This window comes from Protopterus annectens, chromosome 2.part2 (genome assembly GCF_019279795.1).
Source record: "Protopterus annectens isolate FY-2018-M chromosome 2.part2, PAN1.0, whole genome shotgun sequence".
Lineage (NCBI taxonomy): Eukaryota > Metazoa > Chordata > Ceratodontiformes > Protopteridae > Protopterus > Protopterus annectens.
Genome location: NC_056730.1, coordinates 738776247 through 738792733, shown reverse-complemented (window position 1 = coordinate 738792733; position 16487 = coordinate 738776247). Strand labels below are relative to the sequence as shown.

General features: G+C 38.3%; 1 protein-coding gene across 2 annotated transcripts in view; it reads right to left on the bottom strand.

The window, feature by feature from the left end:
• MCTP1 (multiple C2 and transmembrane domain containing 1) overlaps positions 1 to 16487 on the bottom strand; it is a 3344116-nt gene that overhangs the window by 2095851 nt on the left and 1231778 nt on the right. For both annotated transcript variants that reach the window (XM_044064134.1, XM_044064133.1), the window contains exon 3: positions 7915 to 8057. In XM_044064134.1, the coding sequence (XP_043920069.1) occupies positions 7915 to 8057 (143 nt within the window). The remainder of the gene's footprint in view (positions 1 to 7914; positions 8058 to 16487) is intronic.

Genomic DNA, 16487 nt, shown 5'->3' with positions numbered 1-16487 from the left:
CAATAATAAAGCATGATATATACAATTCCATAGCCTAGCGAACAGCAGGTTTGTGCGATGGTTAACAAAGTGTACATGCATACAAGATACACCTGTTTGTTCATAGGTAAGCAGTGTGCAAACAAGAGCCACATTGCTTACATCTGACATTTAATATTAAGTATCTATCATATACCTGCTGGTTATCAGCACTACGTTTGCTCAATGGTAAGCAGAGTGCAACATCGGCAAGCAATGCAATTTCAGGGTTACTGCATGTTCAGGCAGTTGTATATGTGTTGTTGCCAAAAGTGAAGGCAATGCCAGTCCAGATAGTAGGAATACATTTACAGTACTATAGTACACAGTATACCAGCAGTCATACATTGTATCATAAATGTGATAATACATATATTACTAAATCAATAAAAGTAATAGTGTATGGGATATGCTGTATTCAAATCCAGGACCATGTGTGTGGCAGTCTTACACTTACAGCTGTTACTACAAGAAGGTTGAGGAAACAGTTGTCTGTGTTGTACTTCATTTCTGTAAATGCAATGTCACAGCAGTAAAACAAAGGTTGCACATTTTGTACTAGACCCCAGTACCATCTGTACTCCAGGCTGAGTTTTTGCGATGGCCAAGAGCATTGCTTGAATATATCCTGTTTCTATTTTTTGCTGTGTGCATCCTAGGTGGGCCATTTTTTCCTTTTTCTGCAATGCCATGCTTCATGCAAACCAGATAAACATTGCCAAACCGGAAATGTATTTGTTGTCCAGTTCCACTGTTTGCACTACGCTGTGCATCTCACAAAAAGTGGAATTAAAAAGAACAAAATAAGGAAATACAAAAGGGAGACATTTGAAGTGAAACTGCAATGACAAAAAGCAAAACATACACAATAGATAAGGATAGCACACATGAGATATTTCTACATAGTTTGGGATTTGAACTATCACATCAATGCAGCTTCAGAAAACAGGATGGATGTCTTATTCCTCTTTGTCACACAAACAGCTTTGCAGCAAAGAACTGAAGTCATTCTTCACACAACCAACTGCAACAGAATGTACACTGATATCAAACCATCAACTGTTATTTGTGCATTTAATTATCTTTATAGGTTCATAGGTTGGTACTAGGCTATCAGCCCTAGGGCCTATACAAGCCTAGCTATAACAATTCCCTGGCTATTTCTTCCCACACTATTTACTTCCCTGAACCCCTGTCTAGCAGGGTGACTGATGTGATCCCTGGGGTAAATTTCCTTTCTCCCATCCAATCATCAAGGTTCCTTTTGAAGAGAGCCAAAGAGGCACTCTGCTTGATATGTATGGTTAGTCTATTCCAGAGTCTGGGGAGTCTCTGGGTCAGGAACCTATCCCTCCAGCATGTTTTTTTATTGTGATGACAAGGTTTAGATCCCTGGAGACTGTGGCTTTGAGGGATTGGGATTTCTTTAAGTGTAGCATGTCCAACAGCTCTGGATTTGACATGGCCTTGTATGTTAAGCAGAGATCGCCTCAGAGTAGACAATATGCGACAGATTATAGCTGAAGTTTTTTTAGTCGGTCAGCATAGGGCATCTGCTTTAGGCCTGTGATTCTTTTAGTGAGGTATTTCTGTGGTCTTTCCAGTTGTTGCAAATGACTTGAGAGGTACATACCAAATGGGGCGTTGGATTTTATAATGGGTCTAATGACGGATAAGTACAGTGGGACAATGACCTCATTTTTTCTGGATGAAAAACCCTTAGTAATGAGGTGTGCCACATAGAAGGATTTCCTGACTGTTGTGATAATGTGGTTATTGAAGGTGAGACCACTGACCACCTGTGTCCCTAAATCTTTTACCACACTTTCGGTGTTTACTGTACTGCCACCTATGTGGCAATTCACGGGTACATGTTTTTTCCCAAAGGGGATAAGTATACATTTCTTGGCATTGAGCTTGAGCCCATGGCTCTGGAACCAAGCATCTGTTTCTGTAAGGCCATTTTGTAGAGTATCTACATCATTTGGGGATTCAGTAATGGCTCCCAGTTTGCAGTCATCTGCGAACTTTGTTAGTCAGAGTTGACATGTTTGGACATAATGCACTTAGTGATCATACAACCTGTTATGATTATGCTTGCAAATATAAAGCTCTGTATTACATGTCTGTGTTTCTTGGTAATTCATCACTTATCTGACCAGTAGTGTGACACATGCAATATGGAAGATATCCCATATAATTGGCTTTAAAATGTGTGAGGATATTAACTGGGAGTACTATGATATGTAGCTGTCAACAAATGAAGGCCAGGTTGGAGGCACAAACAAGCATATACTGTTCTTTCGGGGGAAGCATTGATGAGTTACTGTTATGGCATGAACAAGGGGTACACTGCTCTTTTTGGGGAGGGGAGCTCAGTTACTGTTATGGCACAAACAAGCATAGCCTGTTCTTTTTTGGGAGGGGCAAAGGTGAGCTGCTGCTATGGCACAAACAAGGATATGATCCTCTTGTTACTTTCCTTGTTCTGCATTCTGCCTGTTGTTTGATCTTGGGAAGGGTTGTGAAGTCAAAGACTGCAATGTGTATCATTACTTTATCTCATTTTAATGATTTACCATTACACATGTATGGTGCCAAACTGAGGGTATGCACTGATGATCAGTACTTTTGAGAGGTATGACTGTGTGCATCTTTGATGCCTGAGGCCTACTACTTACTAATAGACACATGCAAGTAAAATAAGTTTCTGCTGTCACATGTTAAGGTACTTACTGTACCAATCTACCACTATTTATTTGATTATTGTACCAAGTTAAGAAATACAGGGATAGGCCTTAATATTATTAAAGAATGCACTCTAGGTTCAGGACGTACCCTGCAAATGCAGAAGTTGACACAGTTGTAGTTCAGGGATGACTGTCTGATGCAAGCAGTACACAGCTAATACACGGGGAGGTAGAGGTTTGTGTGAGTTGCCTGCCATCAATTTTTCTATATGTAAGTGAGTAGGAAAAAGGTATTAGGCATCTAGGTGGTTAGTGACTGTGCTATGTGTTGTCTCTTAGCCAAAGCAAGGGCATACTGAGCACATGTACATTTGCCTCCAGCCAAAGCAGCTGTTGCCCCCCCCCCACAGAGTCCTCCTCTGATTGTGGTTGTGGTGACCTAGGCACTGGTGGAGATGTGTGCCCCTTCCCTTTACAGATCCTGCTGCAGCTGTTTCTGTAGGATCAGATTGTGTAGCATAGCACATACTGTGAAAATTTGTGTACATTTGTGAGGATTATTCTGCAGGGCTCCACCAGATGGACCTATGCACCGGAACCGTTATTTCAGCAGCCTAAATACATGCTCTATGATGTTTCTGGTTTGAGTGTGTGCCTCATTATTACGTTCTTCCGTGGTTGTGTGTGCACTTCTAATGCTTGTCATCAGCCACAGTTCCAGTGCATAGCCAGCATCTCCCTGTAAAAGGCCCTGTGTGATGTCTCCCATAGCAAAATCAGGTACAGCTGTGATTTGTGTCAGATATGGGAGTCATGATTACTGCCAGGGTTGCCAGCTTGCATATTCAAGATAATAAAAACATCACCATTTCTAACTTCCGCCCCATTGCCCTACTCTCTCCAACATCTAAAATTCTTGAAAAATGTGTCCACCTCCAACTTTTGCCCTACTTAACTCAGAATCGCCTACTAAAACCCACCCAGCACAGCTTCTGTCCTGGCCACAGCACCATAACTGTCTTACTATCCTTCCTAGAAACTGTCAATCAAGCCCGAGATTCTGGACTTACTGTATCCACAGTACTGCTAGATCTATCTAAAGCCTTCGACACCATCTCCCATATGCACCTTCTCTCTCATCTCGCCAACCTTAATCTCTCCCCTAATACTCTATCCTGGTTCTCCAGTTACCTATTTGACAGATCTCAAGCTGTCAGATGGAAGAACTCCACTTTTTCCTTCTTGCCTACACCTACTGGCATTCCTCAGGGGTCCATCCTCGGACCCATGCTTTTCAACATCTTTATAAATAACCTTCACACTGTCATCCCTGACACTACAGTCATCCAATACGCTGATGACTCTACCTTAGTCTGTGCCGCCCGCAACATTCCTGAACTACTGACTAAGACTCAAATAGCTTTTTCCACTACAGAGAACTGGATGCACCAAAACCACCTCTCCCTCAACTCCAATAAATCTAAAATACTAATTTTCCTCCCCACCAGGGTTTCCTCCTTTGACAAAAACATCTTCAATGTCCTAAGCCAAATTAATTCTGCTATAGAAGTGGTCCCCTCTGCAAAACTCCTTGGCATTACCATAGACGAACACCTCAAATTCGACCTCCACATACAACAAAACATAAAGAAAACCCACCAAAAGCTAACTATGCTATATAGGAATAACCAAATTTCTTTTCAACTCCTCTAGGCATTCCCTCGCAATTACCTACCTCCTACCTTCTCTTCTATATGGAGCCCCTCTTCTAACTAATCTATCTGCTTCCAACACCTCTAAACTTGAAGCTTGCTATAATAAGATCTCTAAATTTGCCACTAAATCCAAAATCTCAACTCACCACTGCCTTAGCCTACAATCTCTGAACTGGTTAGAACTCCCTAACCACCTAGACTATCTCCAACTAACCACCACTCACAAATTAATATTCTCCCCAGATAAATGCCCAGCCTTGACAAACATCCTTCCCCTATACATTCCAAACAGATCTCTGAGATCTGAACATCAAAACCTAATTTCCATTCATAAACCCAAACATCCCGCTGGCCAGCTCCTACTCTCCTTCTCTCTAGGTAAAAAATGTAACTCTCTTCCTCCTTCTCTTAGCACTATACTTAACACTGAATCCTTCAAGACCCAACTTTTCCTACACCTATCTTCCAAATGGAAATGCTCCTGCTTTCACCCTACATAAATTCTAGGGATTCTACCCACTAGCTCTCCATATTCCTGCCCCACTTTACTCTCAAGTTTTTTTCTATTCCTCCAAAAACAGAACTAGCAGACTTTAACTAACTCCAAGTATGTAAATATTGTAAACATATGAAGAGCCATACAAAAAAAAAATTGTCTGTTTTACACTGTCTTATGATGTATATTACAGTTTTGCAGTTTCCTGAATGTATGAATCTCACTCTTGTATTTTACCTCTACATTATGTAACTTTCAGTGTATTTTGTAACCTTTATAGTATTGTATTGCTGTTGGAGCTTTTCTCCCCGGGCCTCCACTGAAAATGGGCACTTCTCGGCCCAGTGGACCTCCCCGGTAATCAAACTGAAAATAAATAAATAAAATAAATAAATTTCCTGGGCATTACACACAACTTGGCAGTTGATGGAGTGGTATCCCTTACATTTAATTTAGACTCTACCCTGCTCACCAGGTGGTGCCTTAATGTGTATCTGAGTGCATTCTGTGGTACTCAGTACTTCAGGGTGGTGCACTACAAGGTAAAACTGTTGCATATTTCTGGGCCTCTCCTCAGAACTATGGGGAAAACATATGTGCTCACTGGCATGTATGAGGATAGCATCCAGCAATTGGTGGAGGATCTTGGATGCTAATGCCTGTGACACACCCATCATGTCTCCAGTTGGTCTTTGAAAGGTACTTGTAGTTAAGATTCTAAGGGCTGCGCATTACTTAGTTTCCACTGAGATAAGTTTCTCTCAGTTGGCTCTGGCTCTGAGTTGAGGGCAGCAGAGACTACAGAGTTCTTGTAATGTGTCCCTGTCCACCCTATAGCTCTCTATCATCTCCAGGTCATGTAGCATCTGAAAAGTTACCTTGGGCCTGAGAACCTTTCTCCTTCTCAGCCTAGGTGCCATTGGCACCAGAAGGAGCACCACTGGATTCAGCTTATAGCACATACAGATGATTCAAATCAGCAGCAGCCCCTAGCACTGAAACCCTGGAGATTTTCCATGTCGCTAATCCAAAAGTATTGAAGTATACAGGAAAACCCAGTATGGAGTCTACATGGATGTTTTATAGCTTGTTGAATAGCTCCACTGTGTTGGATTTGTTCACTGACATGCAATTCAGCCGCTTATGTTGTAATTAGTTTCTATTAAACACACCTGCTGCTTGCTCATTAGTGAGCTATGTGCACCTCCACACACCTTATAGGTTCATAGGTTGGTACTAGGCTATTGGCCCTAGGACCTATACAAGCCTAGCCATAACAATTCCCTGGCTAATTCGTCCCACACTATTTACTTCCTTGGACCGCTGTCTAGCAGGGCGACTGATGTGATCTCCCATCCAATCGTCAAGGTTCCTTTTGAAGAGGGCCAAGGAGGCACTCTGCTTGACATGTAATAAGGTAAGCACAGACAAAAATGGCATTAATTTCCTCTGATCCTGTGATATCATGCAAACATGGAACATAAATGTCAAGGAAAGGTTGCACACCCTTTGCTAGAACTTAGAACCATCATCTATACTCCAACCCTACACACACATGCTGCCACAGAAGCAGTTACATGACAAGCACTGGGAAACTTGCCATTCATTTCTTCATTTGCCATGATTGCGCTAAGCACCACATCATGCAAACAATGACTAAAATAATACAAAAAAAGGCTTAGACAGAGATGACGCATTTTGCCAACAAATGAAGAGGAGGCTGCATCTCAATAAACAGAACTTGTGAACTGTACACTGCTTACGTGTATTTTCACTCTTTACACACCTACATGTACACCTATGTAAGTCTAACCTGACACACTCCCCTGATGGAATCATCCACTATTGTCATCCATTGAAAACAAACACTGAGGGATTGCCTGAATGATATGAACATCCCTACACGGTTCTAATTCATTGGGATTCAGCAATTCTAATGAGTTCAGACCTCATCTGCAGCGTCACTGTGCTGACAGCCCTGAATCTAAATGGCTGGCAACTGTGTAGCCAGGAAAACTGAAGGGGAAACAAATGCTGAACACCAAGAAAGGGTATTATTACTCTGCCATATATCTGCACAGAGGAGTACTGTTTTTGAGAAATTATGGCTGTATTTCGTCAGCTATATACTGCATATGCTTACATGCCACTATGAATAGTCTGTTTCATGGGGGTTTACACTTTCAGCTATCTGCATTAGTTATAAGTGCATTCTTCATTTGGGAATGGGGGAACAAAGCTGCATTTATGCAATGGCACTTAAAAAGGATATGTTGCTACGGTTCCTCTCGTTTTGTTGCATTCACTTTGTATAGAACTGGAATTGTGTCTGCTGTCTCACATGCTAAGGTTATTTCTGTACAAATCTAACAACTTTCACTTGCTCTTCTGTCTGTGTAGACTCCTTTCTATGGCTATATTCAAAATGTGTTTGTTAAAATCAGACAAATAACCACAGAAATCATTGTTAGGATACTCAAGTCCATTTTAGAGACATGGAGAAATTGTTGCAGTTTTAGAATACAGATGGGTGAAGTTGGGAAATTGGCTTTACTAATTAATTCATCAAAAATGCAGCATACTCTTTCAGTTGTGAAATGAATGTAGGAATTTCTATTTACAAGGTACAATAATTACAAAAGAAGCATAAAAAAGTTCAATTTCTTCAGACTAAGGAACTTTTGTTGTATTATGAATGCAATTTAATTAGAAAGATATGAAGCACTACTATTTCAGTGTATTCTACAACACATAAATTCATATTCTAAAAAACATACAAATTCATATTCTTCAAGACACACAAATTCAGAAAAACAGACCACATCCCATAGATGAACTGAGTCCAAAAACAAAACACTGTAACATGGCTAGAGTCAGATTTAAATTTGATGAAATTAATGAATTTCACTTGCCATTTTATTAAATCTAAGAGGTACGCTCAGAGGAATTGTTTTTAGAGACATTAGTTAGCATTTCAACAAAGTGTTCTACATACCTTGATGTACAAAGGATCCCTGAGGTTCTCAATGAAAAGACTGACTTTTTCATCCCAAAGAGGATTCAGGTTCTTGTGAATTGTTTTACTTCTAAAAACTTCTTTTCCACCTAATTTGAACTTCACATAAGGATCACTTGTCCCTAAGTAAATAAAATAATAATGAATAAGGAATGTTTCATCAGTGAATTCATGCATTTCATTTTATCTGTTAAAAATTAATAATATATATATATATATATATATATATATATATATATATATATATATATATATATGTATGTATGTATTTATTTACATCTGTTATCCATTTTCATTATGATACATGCCAGTAGTATAAAGACTCAAAAAATATCACCCCAATTTCAACAAAACATGCCTGGGGATTCATTAAAGAGCCTAACACATATGTCTGGTGCTAAAATGGCCCTGGTCCCATGATGTGCCAAGTCACGATTCAGAGACATGTTAGCTGTGATAAGGTAAGATCTAATTAATGGCTAATTTGCATGTCTCTGAATCAAATTTAGTACCACAGTGTGCAGATCGTGTAGGCAGTGGCATTTCCTGAGTTTCTCTTCCCCACGCACAAATACACAAAACAGGAGCGCACACACACACACACACACACACACACACACACACACACACACACACACACACACACACAAACAAACACACACCACATTCCCCGTACCTGTCCTTGACCAGTCTGTCCTTCCAGGTTCCTGCCACCCCTTAATAGTTGAACTGCCATTATGGCAAACTATTTAGTATGCCCTGGTAGGTAATATCCCCACCCCAATCATAGCAATACTGTAAGTTCCATTATGGCACTGCCCTGGTGGCTAGTGAATTCTCCCACCTCATGATCTCCTTAGTGATGTTGATGCCATTATGGCATTTACTATTAAGACTAACCCCGTGGCCTAGTTAAACCCACCTCCCCTGATTCCCACACTATGATTCTGGTCCATATTTGGAAATGACCATTTGGCTGTGTTAAATATTGGTATGTGGTGGGGATGGCTGTGCTGCTCGACATTACCAAGCAATTTCTTGAATTTCTCAGTATGTAGACCCCTTCCTGGAGGGATTTCTCGGGGAGAATGCACATGGCTAATTAACATAAGCCTCCCTCCCAGAATGGCTCATTAGCATTCAGCATGGCCATGGGGCCAATCCTACGCAGTACTGGATGTCTTCATGCTAGAGCACCATGCAGCACTATGTTAGGGTGGTTGCTACATCAGAAAAAGGGTACTGAAATGTGTACAGAGTACCTTAATGAATCCCAGCCATGCAATAGTATGAATTTTTTTGGGGGGAGACTAGTCTAAGAATGGTGTATAACATATCGATAGATACCAGGAGAAGTTATCCTCAACAAATTAATGCATAGCAAACAATAAAAACAATATTATTTCCTAAATGTAATAACAAATTCTGGGTTGTGCCCTGAACAGATATTACTGCACACCAAGGCTTGTAAGGCACTTACCAGATAGCTCATGTCCCTCAACAGCCTCTGTGTGTGATAATGTATATGTAAAGTAATCAAAGCAGCTCATAGTGGTTATTAAGTACATACAGCAAATTTGCACCTTGTCAAGGACTTTGGCACTATTCCCCAGGCAGGTAATATTGACATATTTGTAAATCTGAATACAAGTCTTTATGTTATGGGATGGATGGTTAACTGGTCATCTGACAAAACCCACGTGGTTAGATTTGCAGGTGCCACTTCTGAAATCAAAGAAGTTACCAGTGATGTACCACAGGGCTCAGTGCTGCGCCCCCTCCTACTTGGCATCTATTTTTCAGTACTTCAGGCCAACAGTCCTGGCTTATAGTTACCTACTTTTGCAGACAATTTTAAAATTGGGTGTTGTTATTCAATCTTCCACTGACTCACAGTTACTCCAACATTAGTTAGACCATGTTAACAATTTTTGCAGGACAGTGGCCTCAACTTAACTGTGAAGAAATGTTTTTATTTTAATAAAAGGCTGAAGTATGAAATTGCATGGTTGTAGCCCGTCAGTCTGCATTTCATTTTGGTTAAAAAATGTAGAACAGTTAATTTTGATAAATAATACACTTTCACATACCAAACATGTAACATATCCTTATTATTTGGGCATCATGTCTCCAGAGTAGTTCAGAAAGCCTTTGAATTTCCAAAGGCATTTCCATTAAATCCAGGGAAGTCTTAATTCTCCTTTACTCATACCTCATCAGACCCCTTATTGAATATAATGCACATTTTGTCATATATTTATCTAAACTTATAACTCAGCTTGAAAGATCTCAGAGATTTATAACTAAAGAAATCAGTGGGCTCAAAAATCCTAAACTATCATCACAGACTGGCAGCCTTTATTTACTTGGTCTCTTATAGACTCTTCCATGGATATCTATGTGCAGCCTTTCAAGCCATGAAGTGTTTTTCTTCTTTGACTTCCTACTCTTTCACAGGACAAACAGTACCTGGTTAAAAGTACTAAACCTTCACCAGCAGATACATAAGACACATTTGCAATATAGTCATATCCCAGATTTATCTCTCACTTCTGGAATAAACTTCCACTCTGTATCAAACATGGTAGCACCCTTGTCACCTTCAAAGTAACCCAAAGTAACAGGATGGGTAGCCTCAAATTCTCAGCAGTGCTACCTTGCCTTGCCTTCCTTTAGGTTGGAGCAAACTTTTGAAAAGGGGTATTTGGCTAGGCCTGTAATGGCCTGAACACTGATAGTCGAGTACTTACCTATGAAGTTACATATGTACATATAGCATTCTGTCTACATCAGCAGTATACTGCCAATAGCCTATACGTGGTCTTAAGTTACATTCATCTGGGCTGCAGGTAAGGGTATTAAGTTGGTTCAGCACAAGATACAGATCACAGTCTGCCTCCCAGATCTGTAGAGGATGAGGCCTGCACATCAAGGAAGCACCCTGCCAGTGAGTGAATCCTAGTACATGCTGCACATCCAAAACTTCAGTGTCTAAATAACTGCTGTGCAATTTAGTTCAGACACCTGCTAGAAAGCAAATATGTCTGTATATGAGCTTCTGTCTTTTTAATTCTGCGTTTACATCTTTTTAAGTCACAGGTGTTAAATTCTTTTATAAGAATTAAGTAAGTACTTGCATGCTACAAAAAGCTGTCATCAGGTTATTTACTACAAGAAGGGCAACAAGCAATGCCACAAAATAGTTTATATATTTCTGTTCATGTCTTAAACACATTTCTATCATATCTCTCAACCTCTTAGTGCAAGAAACCTAGACAATGCCTAAAATAATGGGTGGACAAAGGCCCTAAAATAAGGATGGATTTTAAATACTGCTATTATAATCTTAGAAAGTTGTTAAAATAACAGGCATTTTCTGAAGAATATAAAATATGAAACTCAAATTTATGTAATTATTTAGTGACCTCAATCCTCTGTGATTTACCAGAAAACTACGAATTTTATTGAGAACAGACAGCCTCTGTGAAAATCTGGACAGTTGAGAGGTATGACATTTGTTCAATATTAATTATTGTGTCAAAGCCATCTAATCAAAAATGCAACAGTATGTTTGCTACAAAGGTACTTTAGTAAATTGAAAGAATGGTGCATTTTGTTCAGAATGTCAGAAACTGGTAGGGCTGCATCCAAAGGTAGCAGAGCAGGGTAAAGTACTGTTTTGCATGCATGAGATCTATAACAAAAAACTTAAACCATTCTGAGAAAACGAAACTAAATACATTTCAGTAATAACAGAAATGAGTTATTTCTGTGTCAAGCACCAGAAATTTGCAGTAAAGAACAAACAGGGGAAATTCATTATCGAATCTTAAACTACACAGTAAGGCAACCTCGGCTTCGGTTTAGTTGGATATTGAATAATGTGATTTTTTCTAAGTCACAAAGTAACAGTAACAAAGCTCTCAACCTCTTAGCACAAAAAAATCTGGACAAAGCCAAAAATAATGGGGGACAAAGCCCCCAAAATAGGGACAAATTTTACATATTGCTCTTATAAATTTAGAAATTTACTAGAAAAAAGGTCTTGTGTTACCATACATTTTCTGATGGATATGAAGTCTGAAATGCGAATGCTTGTTATTATTTAGTGAATTTAATCCTCGCTGATTTGTGACAAAAATCCAGAAAACCAGAAATCTTATGAGGAACAGACCAAAAATATGAGGCAAAAATCTGGACATTCTGAAAAAATCAAGCCAGTTGAGAGGTATGCTAAATTATTTCAGTATCCTAGAAATGAAATAGTAATTCTACATTTAACCACTAGATGTCAGGAGTGCTTTCGATATCTTTGAACAAAAACCTTGGCTTGGTGATTTCCTTGCTCACCTAACCTCTTTTACTACTGATTGAAATCAAAAACTTCTGCTTCCTTAATCACAGTTCTCAAATGTCCCTTATTTTTCCTTATAGTACATGTGTTTTTCTTGTAAAAGTGTGATTTTCATATAAATAACTGAAGACTGCAATTTCTAAATAATGACAGTTTAGTTTTAGACTTCATGTCCTTCAGAAAATACATACTAATGCAAAAAAAAAAAAAAAAAAAAAAAACTATATAAAAACAGTCTTACCTCTCAACTGTTCAGATTTTTGTCTCATATTATTGTTTTTTTCCTCATAAGATCTGTGCTTTTCTGGCAAATCTTTGAGACTGAAGTTACTAAATAATGGCAGATGTTTGAGCTTCAAATTTCATAGCCTTCAGAAAATGCATGCTAACACAAATCCTGTGATTATAATTTTCTAAGTTTATAAGATAAATCTGTCCTTGTTTTTTGGGCTTTTGTCCCCCCATTATTTTTGGCTTGAACCAGATTCTTGTGACAAGAGGTTGGGACCTATGCCTTGTGTTTTTTTTTTTCCTGAGCAGGTTTACTGTCCACCTTTAATTCTGTTTCTCCCAAATGGTTTGACATATTCTCACCAAATGATCTGCAAATTATACTGGGATAATTACCTATATGATATACATAGATTATGGATCTAGCATTCAACTTATTGCAGTATTTTATTTTGAATTCAGTGAGGACGTTTCCACTTTTATTGTGGGTTTATGCCACAGAAGCTGAAAGAGTGAAAAATGTTCATATAGAAGAGTGTGAGATGTTGTTGTTATAATAATTGTGCCTGCTTATCTTTTTTTGTAGTGGAAATATGTGCTATCCTGAAGAGAACTCATTCCTACAGTTCTGATGTGAACTTGAATGTTTGCAAATTTTCAGTTTTTAACGGTGATTCTGACTTTAATTTGACCGTTCCCATCACTACTAAAGACCTTCCTTATATATTGCTTTCAGATTTTCTTATACAATCTCAGGACAAGACAATTTATTATCTAGTAGTATAGTACATTATGCAGTGCATACGCCAACAATATGCAACACCAGTGAATGATAGCAAACCAACAATTAGGTGTTAGTATGTACTGGTCAGTAAAATACAAAATGACAGAAAATACCAGTTTTTGAGAAATATTTTATTTCTGACAGTACAGAATCATTAATTCATTCATTCATTTTTTCGTTCAAATTCATTCATTCACTTATTACTTGCTTAATTCAGTTTAGGACCTTGGGAGAGCCAGAGACAATCCCGGTATTCCATGGGTGCAATGAAGAAGGCAATAATCCTGAATGGGATGCTAACCCACCTTTATGATACAGACGCACACTCGCTCAGATAACATGTACACCCATGATCTATTTGAAGGAATACCAGTTCACATGCGTCTTGGCTTTGGTATGTGGAAGGATACTGGAGCACTTGGTAAGCACTTATGTGGACATAGGGAAGACATTCAAACTCCACACAGAATGCACCCTGGCCAAGAACTAGACTGGTGAGCAAATAACTATGAACTAGTATATTCCAAGTAGGTCAGTAAAACATTTTTTGTGAATAGGTGGGATGTTTTGTTTGCAACTATTAGCTGTGTCAACAGTTTTGCTTTTACCAACTCAACAGAGGCACAGAATGTTAGATACTGGTCAAGGATTACTCCTATATATTTTTGTTCAGTGACTGATGGTAGTTCTTTTTTTATTTTAAACACCTTTACTGAATTATCGCTTGTGACACAGGCACATTTACATTTATATAAAAGTAATCAAACTGCATTAACAAGTTAAAATTAACAAACAATATGTTTCACATATATTGCTATATATCATATAACCTAAGCAACATTACATAAATTATTCAATTCCTGCCCCTTTTTTAAACAAGAAACATCTTTATTAAACCATAACGTATGACATAAGCAATTTATATAAATGAAAACAAACCACACCAACACAATCCTACTTGCAAGCATTTTACAACACAAACCATATTAACACACTCCCAGTTGCAAACATTATATATCACTTATAATCTACCTAATGATTTTCAGTCAAACATTACATTGCTTGTTTAAGTCCTGCCTTCTTTTAAACCTTATTCCTCCCCTGTATGTACTGTTCCCATATTTCACATTTTTCCAGTGTAGTTTGCTCCTACCTCTTTCTAAAGATCTCAATTCCAGTTGTTTTATCTATGTTACTATATTCACTGCTTATAATATAGTTGGTTTAGATTATGATTTCCATTTTCTAGCAAATCTTTTTTGGCAGCCACCATAATTAGAGACAGCAACGCCTTACTATGTCTAGGCAATTCTAATTCTGTATCACAGCTCAGAAAAATCATCTCCCTTATCACTCCAGTCTGCCCACCCAGCATCTCCAACAGTGCATCGCGCAGGGAATCTTTAAAGTCCACCAACTCAATGCACTCCCAGAAAATATGTCATCAATTACCCTTTTCTTCACCATCATACCTCCAACATTTGTTATCTACCTGAGGAAAAACTCCCTGGAGTTTACTTGGGGTATAAAAATATCTATGTAAACATTTCCAAGCAAAAAATCTAAAATTTTCTAGATTTTGTTGCATATTTTGGAGACATACATATATCAGGTTCACATTTAAATGTCAAAATCCCAAAACCATGAACCTCTAAATCCCAATGTTCAGATTTTCAAAGTTTTGGAATCTCTAAATGTATCAATGGAGCTTGCCATATAGTGCAGATTGGGGACTTTACTGCTCTCTTCACTATAGTGCGATCTCAGAGTTGGCACATTTAAGTAGCTGGGGTAGTGAGGGGCTTGCCCAACACAATGTATGAGGTTTTCTTCTTTTAGATTTTTTTTATTTTTCATTTCAAGATTCCAAGAACTTGAATTTCTGAACCTGAGGATTTAGAGGTTCAAGGTTTGGGGATTTTGAAATTTAAAAGTGAACCCCATATATCCTTCCATTGCTTCTTTGTGAATTGCTTATCCAGTCTGTCTTCCCAATCCTTTCTAACCCCCTTTGATTGATTCTTATAGTTATCATGCAATATTTTATATGCCTTACTAATTATTCATTTTTTAATGGCATCTTCTATTCTAGATTCTACTAAAAACTCTACCAGTGCTGGTCTTTCATTTAGGACTCCCTATTTCTTTCTCTTTGCCTATACTCCAATATCAGTCTTTGATAGGGAAGGCAGTCTCTAACCTGAATTCTAAATAAATTCTTGGCATGTTTCCATTCTATCATCTTTCCCTGTTTAGTTATTTGCTCCCAATACCTTGGATCCTTTGCCAGTTTTCTCCAATAAATTCCAGTCCCATCTTGCCTGTTGTCTATATCCCTAATTGTAGTCATCCCTATCAGCAGAATCTTTCTCCATTCTCGTGTTGGCTTAGTTCTCAGAATACTTTCTGCTACTTTATGGATATAATATTCCGTATGATTATTGTTATTCTCCTTAGAGGCCTGTATCAAAAATCCCAGTCTCTCCTTGTTTCTTTAGCCCCCCCCCCCTGTTTCAACATCATTCCTTTCCAATTTGGATTATAGTTTTCTGCTTGTGCTATGTATAGGAGCCTTAACTGTGTAGCTCTAAAATACCCCTTCAAATTGAGTAATCCAATCCGCCCTGTTCTACTGGAAGAATCAGCTTATCCCACTTGACTCTTGCCATCTTCCCCTCCCAGATAAAGTAATTCAGCTCTTTATTAAGTGTTATCCACAAGTTCTCTTCTGGTTAATAAAAGTATTCCTGACCCATGTATAAGACTATCCATAGCCATATAACAAAACTTCCTTTTTTCTCAGTTTGGTCTCTTCCCACATATCATTAGCTGCCATACCAGAATTATTTTTAATCCATACTCCTAAATACTTCATTTTATCACATCCCCATAAATAAGGATATAGGTGAACCAATTCATGTGTGAGTACATAATTTACCTCTATTGCCTTTGTTTTAGCTTTATTAATGTTGTATCCCAAAAAGATTTGAATGTGTCTCAGAATGTTCCACAACACTGTAATGTCTCTTTCTGGTTTTGTCAGGTATAAAATAATATCATCTGCAAATAAAGTCAACTTTTCTTGACTACCATAGCAATTACATCTTGGCCCAATGGGTCTATCAGGATCAATGGATGTGGGTGAACCAGCCTTTATGTGGTACAAAAGAGCATAGTTATTCA